Below are 17017 nucleotides of genomic sequence, written 5' to 3'. Positions count from 1 at the left end.
CCCTAGATGTGTTCCCCGTAAGCCTCTGGGTTTCTGGCATGGTTCCCATTTCAGATACCCGACCCTGTTGTCAGACTGAATTAAGAGCGTCCTGATTTTTGGTTTGCAATACAAAGAAACATTTAGTCCCATGCACCCTGAGTATTCCTGCTACCCTCCCAACACACTGCATCCCGGCCCTCTGGTGGGTAGATGCTAGTGGCAGTGTTTGAGAGGAAGGTCCCAGAGAATGAAGATCGTCAACCACCAGCAGCCCAAAGATCCAAGAAGTCTCATTCCATCTGCCCTGGGTCCTGAGGCTCTGCCCCAACATGTGATCTCAAGGACAGGTAGACCCAAGGTGGGGCGCTCCCCCTGCGGAAGGAGGAAAAGGGAAGCCCTTTCCCATCAAGCCCAGGCCTCTCGATGCCTGGGAGACAGGAATGCCACTTGGAGCTTCGTCAAGAAGTATGGGGGGCTTCCCTGGAGGTCCAGTGGTTAAGACTTCGCCTTCCAGTGCAGTGGATATGGGTTCGATCCCTGGTCAGGGAGCTAAGATCCCACATGCCTCGCAGCCAAAAAACCAAAACGTAAAACAGAAGCAATATTGCAACAAATTTTAATAAAGACTTTAAAAATGGTCCACATCAAAAAAAAAAAAATCTCAAAAAGACAAAAGTATTGGGAGAGCAAAGAGAGAGGCAGGGCTGAATTTACGGTCAAAAGATGCTTGTGTTGTGAGGGACTGAAAACCCCTTCTAGCAGGGCTGGCAAATATCTAGCACATGAACCAGCCATTTGGATCAGAATCCAGAACCCGTAGCAGACATTACTAATGGGTCACGGCAGTCTTTAAGGCTGAGCCTGTAATGGTCAACACAGCCCCAGGCAGTTACTCCCAGTCTGGCAGAACTGGTATCCAGGATGAAAGCTGTTTTTATCACTGCTTTAGTGTGCCCTCCCATTTTACAGATAGGGCAACTAAAGTCCAGAATAGGTTCACATAACATTGGAGTTGCCAGAGGCACCATCACCAACAAGGATTGTGAGGTTTTCGACAGAGAAGAGGGGGCAAGGGAGGTTGATAGAAAAGGGAGGGCTTGGGACTTCCCTGGTGGTCCAGTGGTTAAGACTCCCCACTCCCAATGCAGGGGGCTTGGGTTCGATCCCCGGTTGGGGAACTAAGATCCCGCATGCCGCATGGTACTGAAAAAAAAACCAAAAAAACAAAAACAATAAATAAATAAATAAAATAAAAATAAATCTTTAAAAAAATTCCATTAACCCTTGGAAAAAAAAAGAAAAGGGAGGGCTTTTCTCACTTTCTCTACCCCCTCCAGTGGCAGAAGGAGCCCAAAAAGAAGGTGCTAGAAGCAAACCCTTGCCAGAGGGATCCAGTAATCACCACTGAGGATGTCAGGTCTAGGCTGGACGCTTCGGGATCCATAGTGTGTGAGGAGTTGCACTGTCCTTCTAGAAGGTGCAGTCCCGTGGTGGGGACCTGGCTCGAGTTAAGGGAGTCCTTTCACCCAAGGGCCGAGGGCAGTTCTCCAGGGATGGTGCCACTGAGTCGTTCCCATCTGCAGGTACTTTCTCCTGCCCACTGTCTTTCAGTTTTGCTTCTCTGCAACTTTTCTTCTTCCTTTAGAGGTTTGTAGTCAACTGGCTGGATCCCTGTCTGTCGATTCCATGCCGCTTACATTTTCTCTCCTCACTTGAACCTGTCCACCTTCTCTGCATTCTGGGAAAATTTCTCAAGTTCGCTTCTGTGTCACTCATTTGATTTTCTGAGTCTCTCATCTGCTGTTACTTGCATTCATGTCCTCTGATTCAACACTCTTATCTTTCATTTCCAAGAAATCTTTCCGATCTCAGATGATTTCCTCTTCCTGGTTGCTTCTTGCGGTTCAGTCAATGCAATATATATTCTCCTGAATCTTGGTGAAAAATAAAACAGGTGTTTTCTAAAATGTTCTGTGTCTTGCAGCAAAGCTACCTTAGAAGGAATCATTCCTGTTTCTTCAGGATTGTCTCTTTTCAAACTGAAAGAAGAGACCCGTGGATATTTAGACCCAGCTCAGCCCTCAGGTCCTCAGCCCACTATGGTCTGGTTGACCACCAGACGCCTGTCCTCACGTGTTGGCAGCCTGAAAGGAATGGGACTTGCTGCCACCAGATCCAGTTTGGAAGGTCCCAGAAAAGGACTTGGATGGCTCTGGCTTGGGTTATACCCCCACCCTATGCAAAAGTCACTTTGGCCAGGGATGAAGGACTTTGATAGATCTGATCCAGGATGACTGCTCAGCCCTGAGGGTTTCCCTTTTAGTCCAGCTGATGTAACACAGGCTATGTTAATTGACCCTAATACTTTAAAAAGCAGCTGAGATGAGGTCAAGGAGGAGATGACCTCCCCCTACAAAGACTGAGAAGGTTGAATAAACTGCTAAGAATTCTGCCCCGCCTTGGCACGGGCCGGAGGTTTATAAGGAATGACAGTCGCAGCTTCACCCTTTGTAGCTCTTCGTAACTAAGGGAGGAGAGATGTCAGCAGATTGCTGGCAGCAGGAGCAGCTAGTAACAGAAATGTGTAGGACTTTTAGACTTAGAAAAAAAATTAGACCCTTGGGGATTGAATTAAGCTATTCGTCATATCTGCTGACACTTGCTTATGTAGTTTTTAATTTTGGATTGTGAGCTCATTTTCAGTGGGGGGGTTATCTTTGAATGTCTTGTAGAGCCTGGTTGACAGATGCCCTTCCAGAAAGGTCTTGCATTTGTTTCCACCAGTTGCCCCAGGAGCATTACATCCTGTGACCACACTAATACTCTTTGGGCTTCCCAGACCACAAAGGTAGTAGGTATTTGTCTTCCAAAACCACTGGAAGGGCGAATAATACACTCTCAGGGAGCTTGATACTCTCCCCATGCTCCCCCCTCACAGCCTGGGCTAAAACAGAAAACTTGCAATCTTCTTTTCCTGGTGGGTAAGTTTTTCTAGGCCACCTTTCACTGAGCCTATAACCCTTCAAGGGTCCCAGCTTTACATGGGGGTCTCACTCCAACTCCCTCCACCCACAGGCCCAGGCCTGGTCTACTTCTCTATTGAAACCAAGGCACTTGGTTTCCAAGAGCAACAGATGCCCTAAAGGCAGCTAAAACATCAACTGGTTTCCAAATTTCTCTTCATTTTTGGCCCCTGGAAATTTTCCGTATATTTTTTGCCCCTAGTTTTTTTTTTTTTAATTGAGATATAATTCATATAACATAAAACTCACCATTTGAAAGTGTACAATTCAGTGGATTTTAGTATATTCACTGTGTTGTGCAACCATCACCACTGTCTAATTCCAGAATATTTCCATCACCCCAAAAAGAAACCCCATGCATATTAGCAGTCACTTCCAATTCCCCCCTATTTCTACCCCCTGGCAACCACCACTCTACTTTCTGTGTCTATAGATTTGGCTCTTCTGGATATTTCATATAAATGAAATCCTACAATGTGTGGACTTTTGTGACTAGGTTCTTTCACCTAGCATGTTTTCAGGAGTCATCCATGTTGTAGCATATATCAGTATTTCATTCCTTTTTATGGCTGAATAGTATTCCATTGTACGGATAGATCACATTCTGTTTATCCTTTCATCAGTTCATAGACATTTGGGTTGTTTCCACTTCGGGGCAATTGTGAGTAACGCTGCTCTGAATATATGTGTCCGTGTTTTTGTGTGAATGGATTTTCTTCATAGCTTGTGAACTTGGCAGCACATTATTTTTAAGTTTGTTATATTTCATCCAGCATTTCTAAGAGTTTTATAATGTCAGGTCTTCAGGTATTATTGGGAAAAAGAAGTTGCAGCCCATTTTACCTCAACGTCAGTCTTCCAAAGCTTTCCTTGTTCCCGTCACAAGCCACCCCGTCCTTCATCAGTCCCTCCATCCTTGGCTGTTGGTGCGCTGGGGAGACAGTGATGGGTGTGCCGTGGTCCAGCCCTCGGGGAGCTCGCAGCCCGGTCGGGGAGACAGCCACAGACTCAGACACCTTCAGCCCCAAGTGCCTTCTCGGTCCCTCCTCCCTCCTCAGGTCCGACGCCTCCTTATATTGCGATGACGTGGACATTCGCTTCAGCAAAACCATGAACTCCTGCAAAGTGCTGCAGATCCGGTATGCCAGCGTGGAGCGGCTGTTGGAGAGGCTGACGGACCTGCGCTTCCTGAGCATCGACTTCCTCAACACCTTCCTGCACTCCTATCGCGTCTTCACCACCGCCGTCGTGGTCCTGGACAAGCTCATCACCATCTACAGGAAGCCCATCAGCGCCATCCCCGCCAGGTGGGCAGGCCTCCTCCTCCCGGGCCGACCCGCAGAGCTTCTGGGCCCAGGAGGGAGACGGAGCTCGGCAGCGGGCTGGAACCCGAGCTGGGGGGATGAGGGGCACCCCCGCCCCGGGAGCCAAGCCTGCCCTTTGCAAAGAGGTGGGGGAGGGCTGACCTGCCTGATGCTCCTGCTTAGCCCCAGCTTTCTCCATCTCCCAGCCCGGGCTCCTGAGGTGGGGTAGAGTTTGGTGGCGGGTGGGGGGGTCGCCTCCTCCACAGGACAGGGTTTCCCCACCTTCCCCATAGGAAAAAAAAGAGGAAGGGCGGAGTCAAGGGAAGAAGGGAGGGAGAGAAAGAGACAGAATCTTATCCCCTCTCTGCGTCGATCACGTCCTTCTCTGAAGAAGAGAGAGACTCCCTTTCTGCACACTTGGGGTGGTTCCACCTATGGAGGGCTGGCCACCTTAGCCTTGGCTTCAAGGCCATCTTTTCCATCTGCGTTGTCACAGCTCAGCCCTGTGGGGGGCCAACTGGGACCAGAAAGGTCAAGAGACTTGCCCCAGGGCTCCTGGAAGTCTGTGGCAAAGTGGGGACTTGAACCCAGGGCCCCGGTCTCATGGAACTCACACAGCCACCTCTGTCTGAGTCTGGGCGACAGGCAGGGCGGAGGTGCCCCCCTTACAATCCTTTCCCACCTGTCCTCCTCACGTCCCTGCTTTAACCAGCCCCCAGCCCGGCCAAGCTTTGAGGGGCCTGGTGGGGTCACTGTGAACCCAGGGTCCCTGCTAGGTTAGAATTCTAAGGGCAGGCACATCCCTCACGGCAGGGTCAGGCGCTAGACTGGCCGAGGCCCGGGGCCAGCCCCAAGAGCCAGCCTCAGAACTTCAACATTTACCAGTCCAACTGCTGGGAACCCAGCTTAGTGAACAAAGACCTTTACCCCTATCCCGCCAGATGATTACCCAGCCAAGGGTGGTACCAAAGAGGCACCAGGGGGGCAGGTCAAACCCAGCAAGACCCTCCCCGCAGCCCAGTTTGAGATGGGTGAGGAAGATAGCTATCAGTCCTCACCCAGCAGAGGGGAAGGTGAGGCACAGAGGAATGAAGGACCTGCCTGAGGCTACCCAGCAGTAGGTCAAGTTCAGGGATCCTGATGAACCTCACTGCTCCAGGAGGGGCCTGCCAGGAAAGGAGGCGGGCCAACTGGTGCTTTCCTTTTCTGCCTGAACCTCTGCCTTGGACGCCGCTGAGTCCTCTCCCACCCCCCGGGTGAGACTGGGGCTGGGGCCTAGGCTCTAGGGCTGCCTGGGGCAGAGCTCCTGAGCCACACCAACTCCCAGGGCCGCCTGGAGGCTGGGCTGGTCCCAAATGGGAGCCCAGGATACAAGGGGGCGGGCAGGGAGGCCTGCAGACTCTAACCACCCCCCCGCCCCGCCCCACGCCTCTGCTGCCAGAGCAGGCCAGCTGCCCAGAGTACACCTCCGTCCCCTCCCCCAGCCCCTCCCTGTCCCCCTCCCCCGCCCAAGTGCTCACAGTTTACCTGCTAAACCTCAGCAGCCGGCTTCCCAGGGCTCTGAGAGAGCAGGAAAAACCGCCCCATCCAGGATGGAGTCACGCCTGAAAACCAATCGAGATCATTCCGGAGGGATCCAGCAGGTCACCCCCCGGAACCTGGGAACCCCCTGGGATTCCACCCAGCAGGCAGAGCCTGTAGTGGGAAGAGGCAGGTTCAGATCCCAGCCCTCAGCCCTACCGCCTTGACCAAATCCCTTCACCTCTCTGAGCCTGTTTCCTGTCTGTGAAATGGGAATACGAGCACCTTCCTCCTGGGGCAACCGTGAGGATTAAGGGCTGAGGTCTGTCCCATGCTGAATACATTCCGTGCACGCAAGCTGCCTTTTGTGTTATCATGTATGTATCACCTGTTCCCAACCCGGCCCTGAGCTGTGGGCCCTGCCTGCAGACGGTAGGAGCGTGGCCGGGGCTGCTGGGAGCCTCCCGCCCCCCAAGTTTACACCTGAGGCTGATCAAGCACCCAGGTGGGGCGGAAAGGACACTGGGTTTAGAGTCAGGAGGCATCAAATGAGTCATTTCCCATCTCTGAGTCTCAGCTTCATCCATAAACTCTCTGGACCTGGGTGAGGAGGATGTCAGAGGTGTTGGTGACACCGAGCCCATGCGGGGGACAGAGGTTTCTCAGAAGCCTGAAGGTCAGGAAGACCCACAGCATCACGGGTCAGCTGCTGCTGCTGACCAGAGGGATAGAAAGAGGGAGCATCAGGCAGACCTACAGTGCCACCAAAGTCTCTGCCCCCTCCCAGAACAGGACACTTGGGCCTACAGACACCTGGCCACAGACCATTTAACTGCCCGGCCCCTTGGGCGTGGCCTCCTCTCAAACCTGCCCGCTCAGAGGACCAGCCCAGCGGTCAGGGAGCATGAGGTTGAGGGAGCCGCTCAGCTGCCCCGCTGAGCCCCCCAGGAGACAGGGGACCCCCAGGCCCGGGCCGGCAGCCAGGCCTACACTGACCGTTTGTTTTCATCTCCTCCCTGGCCCTCCCCACAGGTCATTGGAGCTCTTGTTCGCCAGTGGCCAGAACAACAAGCTCCTGTACGGCGACCCTCCCAAGTCGCCACGCGCCACCCGCAAGTTCTCCTCACCCCCGCCCCTGTCCATCACCAAGACGTCATCCCCGAGCCGCCGGCGGAAGCTCTCCCTAAACATCCCCATCATCACGGGCGGCAAGGCCTTGGACCTGGCCGCCCTCAGCTGCAACTCCAACGGCTACACCAGCATGTACTCGGCCATGTCGCCCTTCAGCAAGGCCACGCTGGACACCAGCAAGCTCTACGTGTCCAGCAGCTTCGCCAGCAAGATTCCAGATGAGGGCGATATGAACGCTGAGAAGCCCGAAGAACTCTCAGCTCCCAGCAAGCAGAGTGAGTGGATGTGAGGGCCAAGCTGCCCCCTCGCTCACGGGCCCGCTGAGGCCGGCCCAGCCCCGCCAGGCTCCCACCAGGAGGCTGGGGGGTCCTGGCCAGATGGTGGTGGCAGTGCAGAGCCTGGGCGGGGCAGAGGCAGGCAGAGATGCCCAGGAAGTGGGATGAGCGTCCCTCCCGCTGCCCTGATGACAGCTTCCTCTTGCATCCTTGTATCTGTCCATCTCTGCAGTGGACGTGTCCTGGGCCAGGCCCCAGTCAGGGCCTAGGAGAGAAGAGGGCATCAGATGGGGCTCCTGCAGCCCAGGATTCACAGTGTGGCAGAGGAGCAGGACCAGACACGGAAACATGGGCGCCTGGTGCATGTGGTGTTAGAGGGATGCTCGAGGGACCCCGAGCATGGAGTGGGGGTGCCGTCGGGAGAGCCTGAGAAGGCTTCCTGGAGGACCTATTAGATCTAGATTTGTCACCAGGAGGAAGGGAGAACATTCTAGACAAAGGGAATGGAGTGGGCAAGACTGAGAAGCAAGGAAAAACATTGTGTGTTCAGGCAACACCGTGAAACCCAGCACACCTGGAACGCTGGGTGTGGGGCAGTGGCCGGAGGTGATGCCGGGCAGGCTGGGCCCTCCCTGCCCTCAGAAGCCTGACCATTCTAGAATGGCATTTGTTGGGAGGATTGTCTGGCTCTGTCTTAGGTTGGGTCAGCCCACATCCTGGGTGACACCAGCCTTGTCTTGGTTAGCACACATGTGCATACATACACACACACATGCGTGTACACACACAAACACACAACCCTGGGCTGGATGGAAGCCCCAGCCTTCGAGGAGGAGGCCTTAAATTTTAAGATGGTCGGAAGTTCTCTCCTCTGAGTTGAGAAGAGGGAAGTCAGCGGGACCACCAGCAGAGGGCAAAGCTGGGGAGGGGTAAAGCCCCCAGGAGCTTCTGGTACCAAGTGACATTTACTGTGGCACATACAGTAAATAGGGGGCATGCACAGCCGAAAGTCAGTAACCAAGGTAACAGCCGACCAGAGAGCCCCAGATGCCGTCCCGCAGGAGCGAAGGACGGAATCCCTGGCAGGGCAACGTCAAGGGGCACAGAACTCCATCTGCCACAACCTGCAGTGAGTCCAGGCCTGGCGCGTGATAAAATGTGATGCGAGACGGTCCTGAGAAGTCATCTCATACGGGGCTTCTTTTTTTTTTTAATTTTTAAAAAAATTTATTTATTTTATTTATTTATTTTTTGGCTGCGTTGGATCTTCGTTGCTGCGCTTGGGCTTTCTCCAGTTGCGGCGAGCGGGGGCTACTCTTCGTTGCGGTGCACGGGCTTCTCATTGTCATGGCATCTCTTGTTGTGGAGCACGGGCTCTAGGCGTGCGGGCTTCAGTAGTTGTGGCACGCGGGCTCAGTAGCTGTGGCTCGCGGGCTCTAGGGCGCGGGCTTAGTAGTTGTGGCTCACGGGCTTAGTTGCTCCGCGGCATGTGGGATCTTCCCAGACCAGGGATCGAACCCATGTCCCTTGCATTGGCAGGTGGATTCTTAACCACTGTGCCACCAGGGAAGCCCCTCATACTGGGCTTCTTGACCAGTGATCCAGGCGACCCTGAACCTGTCTAACTGTGCACCAGAGTTTGTGTGTGTGTGTGTGTGTTTGTGCACGCACACATATGGACATTCTTTTCTAAAGAGGAGACCTATAGCTTTCTTTGGGTTCTCACAAAGGTCAGGTGTAACTCCACTTACTTTCTAGTTGGAGAAACTGAGGACCAGAGAGGTGAAGAGTTTTCGACCAAGATCTCACCATGCCAGAGCTGAACTTTTGATATAATTCATCCACTTTCCCTGAAGTGTGTAAACCACGAGTCTCCCAAGATTTAGGGGGACTGCCCAAACCAGGACACTTTTGATAGTGACCGGGTGCATGGGACAAGAGGTATAAAGCAGGATTTTATATCCTAGACGGTCACCCTAACTAAGATGCTTCACACACACACCAGAAAAGCGGGGAGTGGGGTAGCACCTTGCTACTCAAAGTGTGGTCCGCGGACCAGCCTCGTGGGCATCACCCCTCTCGGGCCCCACCCCAGACCTCTGAACCAGAATCTGCATTCTAACAAGATCCCCAGGTGTGCCCATTAAGGTTTGAGGAGCCCTGGCAGAGCAAAAGCCACCTTGGAGATTGACAGGCCCATCAGCGAGTAAAAGGTCTGATGGGGCCCCGTGGCAAATGAAGCTGTTAAACTGTCCTCAACAGGTATATCCCAAACCTACTCTGTTCGCCTCGTTAAATTCTAGACCCGCATTTAAAAGTCATTGACGATTTGAGAAACATCAAATTGTTTCCTTCTTTACTCCCAGGCTCGGAAGTCTGCATGAGGGAAGAGTCAGATAACGATCAAAACCAGAGTGACGAAGGTGACACTGAGACATCACCAACCAAATCGCCAACAACACCAAAATTGGTCAAAAGCAAAAATTCCTCAGGTACAATCCACCAACCCGAAACCACAGGTCAGTTCCAGAGGACATGTGCCGTCCAGGCGGGGAGAAGGCGGCGGGTCAGGCTGAGGAAAGGCCAGTGGGGGTCACGCCTTCTGTTTTATGAGTGACTCCTAAGTGCAGGAACTCAGCTGCACTTCACAACCCGGGGGGCTGCAACACTGGCTGGTAAATCCTGTTCTTCAACTCAGCAGAATCACTCCCCTGACCTCAGACAAGACTACCTAACCCACCCAATGCAGGTGGGCAGGAAGGCCCAGCATTTGGCTTCATTCATGGAAAGATCCAGGTCCAGAAGGTGTTTCCTGAGCTGCTGCTACATGTCAGGCTCTGGGCCAGGCTCTTTAATAACATCCGACACCTTGCAGCGGGGCCAGGGCATTCCTGTTTTTTCCTCTAAGGGAAAAGTCTCCGAGAGGTTGTGGTGATGCCCACCCAAGTCTCAGACTCATGACCCTGGAGGGTTCTCGGGGAGCCACTGGGTCTCTGGTTCCCGTAAAGCACTTCCCCACATACAGGGGGGCTCTGAGGTACCCAAAGGTGAGGCATAAGCTTATGGAAAGCCCCTGGTCCCACATACAAGGTGCAGCCTGAACCCTGAACTCCCCAACTCCCCAGGCCCTCTGAGGAGACCCAGTAAGTCACAGGGTCACCCACCTGCAGAGAGAAACTGCCCAGACACACTGCAGGCCTACCACAGCCTCTCAGGTACATGGAAGCAGATCTCACAGACAGCCAAATTCCAGAAATCAGCTTTGAGTTGTAAAGTCAGTCATTTGTGCCTCACTGCATAAGTGCTGTTACTTTCTCCTAAGGATGGATTGCTCTCCAGAGATTTACAAGCTGAAGCTTAAGGTTTCTGGAGTGAGATTCTGCTACTATTACTGCTAAAAAAATAATGATTATTATTAATTGCATTGATATTCCATGGCATATATATTGGGTCGGCCAAAAATTTATTTGGGTTTTTCCATAAGATACAGCTTTTCACACAATACTAAGTACTTTCATCTGTGTTAACTCCTTTCATCTTTACATCCACCTTTTGAAGCAGGTGTTAATATCCCTATCATCCAGAGATTATTTTGACTCAGAGAGGTTAGGTAATTTACCCAAGGCCACACAGCTAGTACAGGGGGTGAGGACTCGGAGTGCAGTGCTCTTTCCACCCCACCGTGCCAGGGAGACCGTCAGTATGAGTTATCCATGTCAGACACTGGACAGGTTATGTGTTCATTCCAAATAGACTGAAAGGGTAAGAAAACTCACGATGCTGTCCTCAAGCAGGGCTGTGCCCAGCTGGGCCTAAGAGGTAAAGGGTTTGGAGCTGCAGAGGGATGGAAGGGGTGGAGGGTTGGTGGGACCTACTCATCTCAGCAGGAGAAGCAGAGGGGGGCAGGGGCTTTCCCTACTCTGAGGCAGCCCTGGGGTGACATGGCATGGCATGGCATGAGCGTGTCCCGTCCCGGGGACCCCAGCAGTGGAACAGACCCCGCTGCCACTGCCTGACAAGCCGTGGGTGCAGTGAGCCCAGCCAGCCCGTCTTGGGCCCCTTCTAGCCTCAGGACCCCTGGTTTCCTGAGCCGAGGGCTGGACCAGGAAGGGCTGAAGAGTGGTTCCGTGCTCTCCACAGAGTTCCCACTCTTCTCTTATAATAATGGAGTCGTCATGACCTCCTGTCGCGAGCTGGACGGTAACCGCAGCGCACTGTCAGCAGCCTCCGCCTTTGCCATAGCAACTGCAGGCGCCAACGAGGGCACCCCAAACAAGGAGAAGTACCGGAGGATGTCCTTGGCTAGCACAGGTACGGGGGATCGCTCGCGGCTGCTGATGACAGGTGTGGCCCCAGGGGCTTGTCCCCCTTCGAATGTGGAGCGCCTGCTGCCCCAGGGCTTGTTCTGTGCTGAGCCTCCCGCCTGGAGGCCCCTTCCTCCCCACCCACCCCCTCTGCTACTCCAAACCTCTGCTCAGAGTCAAGCCCACTGCCCACGGGATGCTCGGCCATCCCCACCACCTCCCACTGCCACGACATTGGTCCTGCAGAGAAGGGGTCCCGGGGAGCTCTGATCCAGTGTGGCCCTGTCTGGAGAGGCTGCCAGACACCTCCAGCAGCCCCTGAAAGATGCCGAGGTCCGGGAGAGGCGGGTGTGTACTGACTGTGTCCACAGAGAAGTCGTGACATCCAGTCTCGTTGGTCAGAACCTGGGATGGTTGTCACATACTTTCTCATCCCCTGCCCATAGCCCAGCCGCCAGCAGCCAGGCGGGGCAGCCCGACTTCCCCAGATCCGGGGTCTGAGTCTGGACTAGAGGCCAGTGCTGTTTCTTATCCTCGCGTCCCCTCTCTTGCCTCTGCCACGTGTGCTGCCAGGCTTTCCCCCCGACCAGAGGAACGGAGACAAGGAGTTTGTGATCCGCAGAGCGGCCACCAATCGCGTCCTGAATGTGCTCCGCCACTGGGTCTCCAAGCACTCTCAGGTGGGTGGGACTAACCCCGGGGCTGGCTGCTGGGAACCCGAGGCCACTGACCCCAGGAGCCAGCCACCCTGATATTCTCGGGAGGGCCTGCTCAGATCCCCTACAAGGGGACCTAGGACATTCCAGGGGACAAGGGGCCTCTGCTCTCCGCCTCTGTCTACAGCAGGGATACCTCCCAGAGCCTGGCCCAGGGGTGTAGCGGTCAAGATCAAGGGATGCTCCTTGATCTTGCCCAGTGCCTTCTACCTCTGGGTCTGGAGGCTCCACTGACGCCCGGCCAGGCAGCTAGGGAGGAGGGGAATGAGGCGGACAGCCTGCCATGGGCAGGAGTCGAACCCTCAGCCTCCTCCTCTGGCCGGGCCGGGACCACCCCAGGGCAGCTGGAACAGTAGCCACAGCCGCCCTCCCTCCTTCCCCACAGGACTTTGAGACCAACGACGAGCTCAAATGCAAGGTGATCAGCTTCCTGGAGGAGGTCATGCACGACCCGGAGCTCCTGACTCAGGAGCGGAAGGCTGTGGCCAACATCATCAGGTAAGGGCTGAGGGCGGCCTGCTGGGGCGGGGCCCTGCCCTCGGCCTCCGGACGGCTGGCCAGAGGCAGGGAGGCGAGGAGGGACAGTCCCAGGCCGAAGGACTGCCTCAGGCAGGCGTGCTGGGAGGATCTCGGGGCAGCCAGGCTCTGGAGTGGGCTGTCCATGTGCTGTTCTCCCCTCTGCCTGCCCCCGTCAGACCCTGAGCCCCTTGAGGCAAGAAGGGTGTCTGCTTCTCCATCCACACCCACTGCGAACACCTATCTAGCCCATGCCGTCCTGCGTGGTAGCCACTAGTGACATATAGGTGTGAAATCTCAATTAATTAAAATTAAATAAATTGAAAATTCAGTTCTGGGACTTTCTGGCGGTCTAGTGGTTAGGACTCCTAGCTTTCACTGCAAGGGGGCTTGGGTTCCATCCCTGGTCGGGGAAGATCCCACATGCCACCCAGACAAAAAAAAAAAAAAGAAAAAAAAAAGAATATCATTAAAAATAAATAAATTAATAAAATTCAGCTCCTTGGTCACACGAGCCACAGGTGGCTGGTGCCTCCATACTGGGCAGCATAAAGAACATTCCCATCGTTGAGGACGGTTCTGTTGAACAGCACTGGCAAGCCCCTGTTTCTAGGTGCTCAGGGAATGTCTGTTGAATTGAGTTAAATTGTCCCCAAACCTGTCCTTTTTCCTCCTGCCCCAGACTGCTTCTCCTGGTGGAGGTCAGAGGTCAGGTGGCCCCACGTCCAAGCCCTGCTGGCTCAGACAGTGACTCGCTGTGTGACCTTGGGCCAGCCCCTTCTCTGAACCTCGTTTTTCTCCTCTGTAAAATGGGCGAACAACACCCACTTCCAGGGCTGTGGTGAGGCTGTGGTGAGATCATGCTGACGCCTCTGCAGGTCTTTCAGGGGTGTCGGGCGCAGGCCCCCGTCCACCCACCGCTCCCATCCTGCTGACTCAGGCTGCCCTCCGGCCCTGCCCAGGTGCACGGGCTCGGGGTCAGGCCTCACCTCCTCGCCTCTTGCCTGACTCCGGCTGCCCCTCTCTGTCCCGTGGTCATGGTCTCTGACCCAGACTTGCAGCCACTTTCCTGCCAACAACCCAGTCTGCAGTCTTCCTCCAGCCAGACCATCCACTTTGCTTTCCCAAGGCCCGTGCTACAGGCCCCATCGTTCCTGCAGGCTCAGCGTCCTAGAATCTCTAACACACCTCCCCGCCTTCAGTACCCGCCCCCTAGACACACACGCACGCACACATGCACACGTACACATACGCACACACACACATGCACACGTACACACGCACACATACACATACGCACACACACACATGCAGAGTCAGCCACCAGGTCCCCCAGGCTCCTCCTCCTGGTCCCCGGGAGTCTTGCAGGGCTGTGCCGGGACCTTGAGCCTATTGGCCAAAGTCACCCTCGGTCAGGGAGCTTGTTTGGGATGCTGCCGGGGTGCAGGGGAATGATCCCGCTGTGCTGTTGGGCGGCCCTGGTGTGGACGGTGGACCCACCGAGCCCCAGCTGCAGGTGTGCAGGTGAGATTCCTCTGAGCCACTGCTTCCTCGGAGGGAGAGCGCCAGTGACTCAACCAGGCCCCGCAGCCTCCTGAGTGTCCCCCCAGACCCAGCCTGGCTCTCAGGCCCATCCCTGGGATTCACGATCGCTGTCAGAATGAGGGTGCAGCACCTTGGCCTGACTCCGAGGGTCCAGCCTCATTCCCCACCGCTGCTTGGGACCCACTCGACTGTGCTCAGCTGCCCGTCGACGGCGTCCTACCTCCAGGCCTTTGGCCCCCACACTGCTGCCTCCCACCGTCCTCCGTCCCTCCCGTTTGGACGGCTTCCCAGCCCCTCCTGGCCTCTCTGATCCTCCAGGCCTGAAGGTCCTTCCCCTCCTTCCCCCCACAGGCACACAGGAGCACGGACCACGTGCCCAGCCCTGTGCCGGGTACCGGAGCTACAGGAACAAATCGGACATCACTCTGCCCTCAGGGGCTCCCGGCGGGTCTAGCAGTGGGGGACAGGCACATACACAGCCGTTCCAACATGGGGAGCCTGAGGCTGAGACCACAGGAAGCCCCGGGGGCTGAGGGAGCCCTAGGTGGGGACCTTGCCCAGCCAAGAGGGTCAGGGAGCTGAATCCTGAGGACAGCCCATCAAGAAGTCAGTGACAAGAAAGGGGAAAGGGGGCTCCTGGCGCAAGAAATGGCGGAGCACAGACAGAGAGATAGGAGGTGCCGAGACCGTGGGTCCTTGCGTGCTGGGGCAGGGAGGGGGCTGCCCCAAAGGCAGGCGGCACCGAGCGCATGGGGATCATTGTGCTTTCTCGTCCCGTAGGACTCTGACCCAGGACGACCCGGGGGACAGCCAGATCACGCTGGAGGAGCTCACACAGATGGTGAGCCCAGGCCTGCCCTCTTGCTTACTGGCCAAGTCTGTCCTTCCCTGGCCTCCTGGCTCCCAGGATCCCCACCCCACGACCCCCTGATGGAGCTCAGTCACCCCCTGTATTGGTTTCCTAGAGCCGCCCTAACAAAATACCCCAGACTGGTGACTTAAAATAACAGAATTTTATGCTCCCATAGTTCTGGAGGCCAGAAGTCTGAAATTAAGGTGTCGCTGGGGCCATGCTCCACCCAAAGGTTCTAGGGGAGGATCCTTCTGGGCCTCTTCCGGCATCTGGTAGCCCTGGGCGTTGCTTGGCTTGTGGCAGTGAATCTCCCATCTCTGTCTCCATCGTCACATGGCCATCTCCCTGGGTGTCCCTGCGTCCTCTTCCCTCTGTGTATGTCTGTCCCTGTGTCCAAACTTCCCCGTCTTACAAAGACACCAGTCATACTGGATTAGGCCCACTCTTAATGACCTCATCTTACCTGAGCACATCTATAAAGACCTTATTTCCAAATAAGGTCGCAGTCACAGGTACCAGGGTTTAGGACTTCAGCATATCTTTTTTTGGGTGGTGGGGAATTCAACCCATAACACCACCACCTCCATTTTCTTCATCCTCTGTCTCCCATCCCTCCCCTGACCCCTCAACTCTCTCTGGTCACACTGTCCCTGGAATGAGGAGGGTAAGAAGTCAGGCCTTCAGTGGATGAGCTGCCCCTATGCGCTGGAGCTGTGCTAGAGTCTTAAAGACTCTTATCAATAGTGCTGCAAGTTTATATCATTATCCCCACCTTCGAGAGGAGGCAGCTGAGGCAGGGGTAGGGGAGCGACCCAGCCCAGGTTATGCTAAGTGGCGGAGCTGGTGTTCGCACTCAGAACTCATTGCACACGCCACACTGCCTCACCCGGAGGGGACAGGATGCAGTTGGCCACCTGCCTAGAAATGAGGGGACCCCGGGCAGAGCTCACGGTAGCGTTCCATGCGGTGGAAGGGGACGATGGTCTGTGTGCTTCCAGGGCCTGGCTGGGCCTACTTTTATTTCCAGGTTGATGACGTGCCACCACGAGCCACCCCAGAGCCCCGGGCCCCTGCCATCCACCACTGCAGCCAAGGAAGCTCAAGGCCAACTCTGACCTCCCCGGAGGTGGAGACCGTGCGGGCCCCTCGGCCCCTGCTGGCTCACTTCTCAAACTGGCCGAGTGACGTCCATTCTGTCCCAAGTAGCCAGTGTGAGGACTTAGGCCTCTGGGTTCTGGGCCCGCCGCTCTCCTCTTGCCCCTCCCCTGACTCCCGGAGCTGGTTCTCCCTGCTCGGGGGGTGGGTGAGGCCATCCATGGAACACTGGCACCCTGCCTGCACCTGGCCCCTGAGAGCAGCAAGCAGGGCTGGCACCCCAGGAAGCCGCATGTGCCCCCGCAGGGAAGCTCAGGGGAGCCGCTACACCCTGCTCTTGTTTCCCAGCAGGGGCCCGACTGGAACGTTTACCCCTCATGAGCCTGAGGGCCTCTTGTTCCTTCATGAAGAGCTGAGGCTCTTCCAGAACAAAGCACTGCCCGCCGAACTGCCCCCGGCCCTGACCTGGTTCCCAGAGGCCAGAGGGCCTGCAAGGGGCACGTCCATTGTGGAGGAGGCCCCACGGCCTCACCAGAGAGCAGAGAGCAGGAGGGCTTCCTGCTGTGACGGCTTTCCAAGCCTCTGCTGCCAGGCTCAGCCCTCGCCTGGCCACGCCAGGAGGAAGCAGGGGGAGCCGCCCCTCCTCCTTGCCCAGCACTCCTCCTGCCGGGCCTCTCCGCAGCGCTCAGTGCCCCCGGCCACTGGGCCACACCACCCTGGCTCGCAGGCCGCTCCCCAGGCCCAGCCCGGCC

General features: G+C 55.7%; 1 protein-coding gene across 6 annotated transcripts in view; it reads left to right on the top strand.

Annotated features, from left to right (window-relative positions):
* The window catches only part of RASGRF1 (Ras protein specific guanine nucleotide releasing factor 1), a 108024-nt gene that overhangs the window by 67372 nt on the left and 23635 nt on the right, over nucleotides 1-17017 (top strand). For 2 of the 6 annotated variants that reach the window (XM_036844318.1, XM_036844315.1), the window contains exons 14-20: nucleotides 4064-4312; nucleotides 6863-7236; nucleotides 9603-9755; nucleotides 11377-11547; nucleotides 12114-12220; nucleotides 12642-12754; nucleotides 15098-15158. In XM_036844318.1, coding sequence (XP_036700213.1) covers nucleotides 4064-4312; nucleotides 6863-7236; nucleotides 9603-9755; nucleotides 11377-11547; nucleotides 12114-12220; nucleotides 12642-12754; nucleotides 15098-15158 — 1228 coding nt within the window. The remainder of the gene's footprint in view (nucleotides 1-4063; nucleotides 4313-6862; nucleotides 7237-9602; nucleotides 9756-11376; nucleotides 11548-12113; nucleotides 12221-12641; nucleotides 12755-15097; nucleotides 15159-17017) is intronic. The other 4 variants (XM_036844319.1, XM_036844317.1, XM_036844321.1 and 1 more) reach the window with 3 other exon arrangements.

This window comes from Balaenoptera musculus, chromosome 2 (assembly GCF_009873245.2).
Source record: "Balaenoptera musculus isolate JJ_BM4_2016_0621 chromosome 2, mBalMus1.pri.v3, whole genome shotgun sequence".
Lineage (NCBI taxonomy): Eukaryota > Metazoa > Chordata > Mammalia > Artiodactyla > Balaenopteridae > Balaenoptera > Balaenoptera musculus.
Note: the sequence above shows the minus strand (reverse complement) of the source record. Positions and strands in the feature narration are given on the sequence as shown.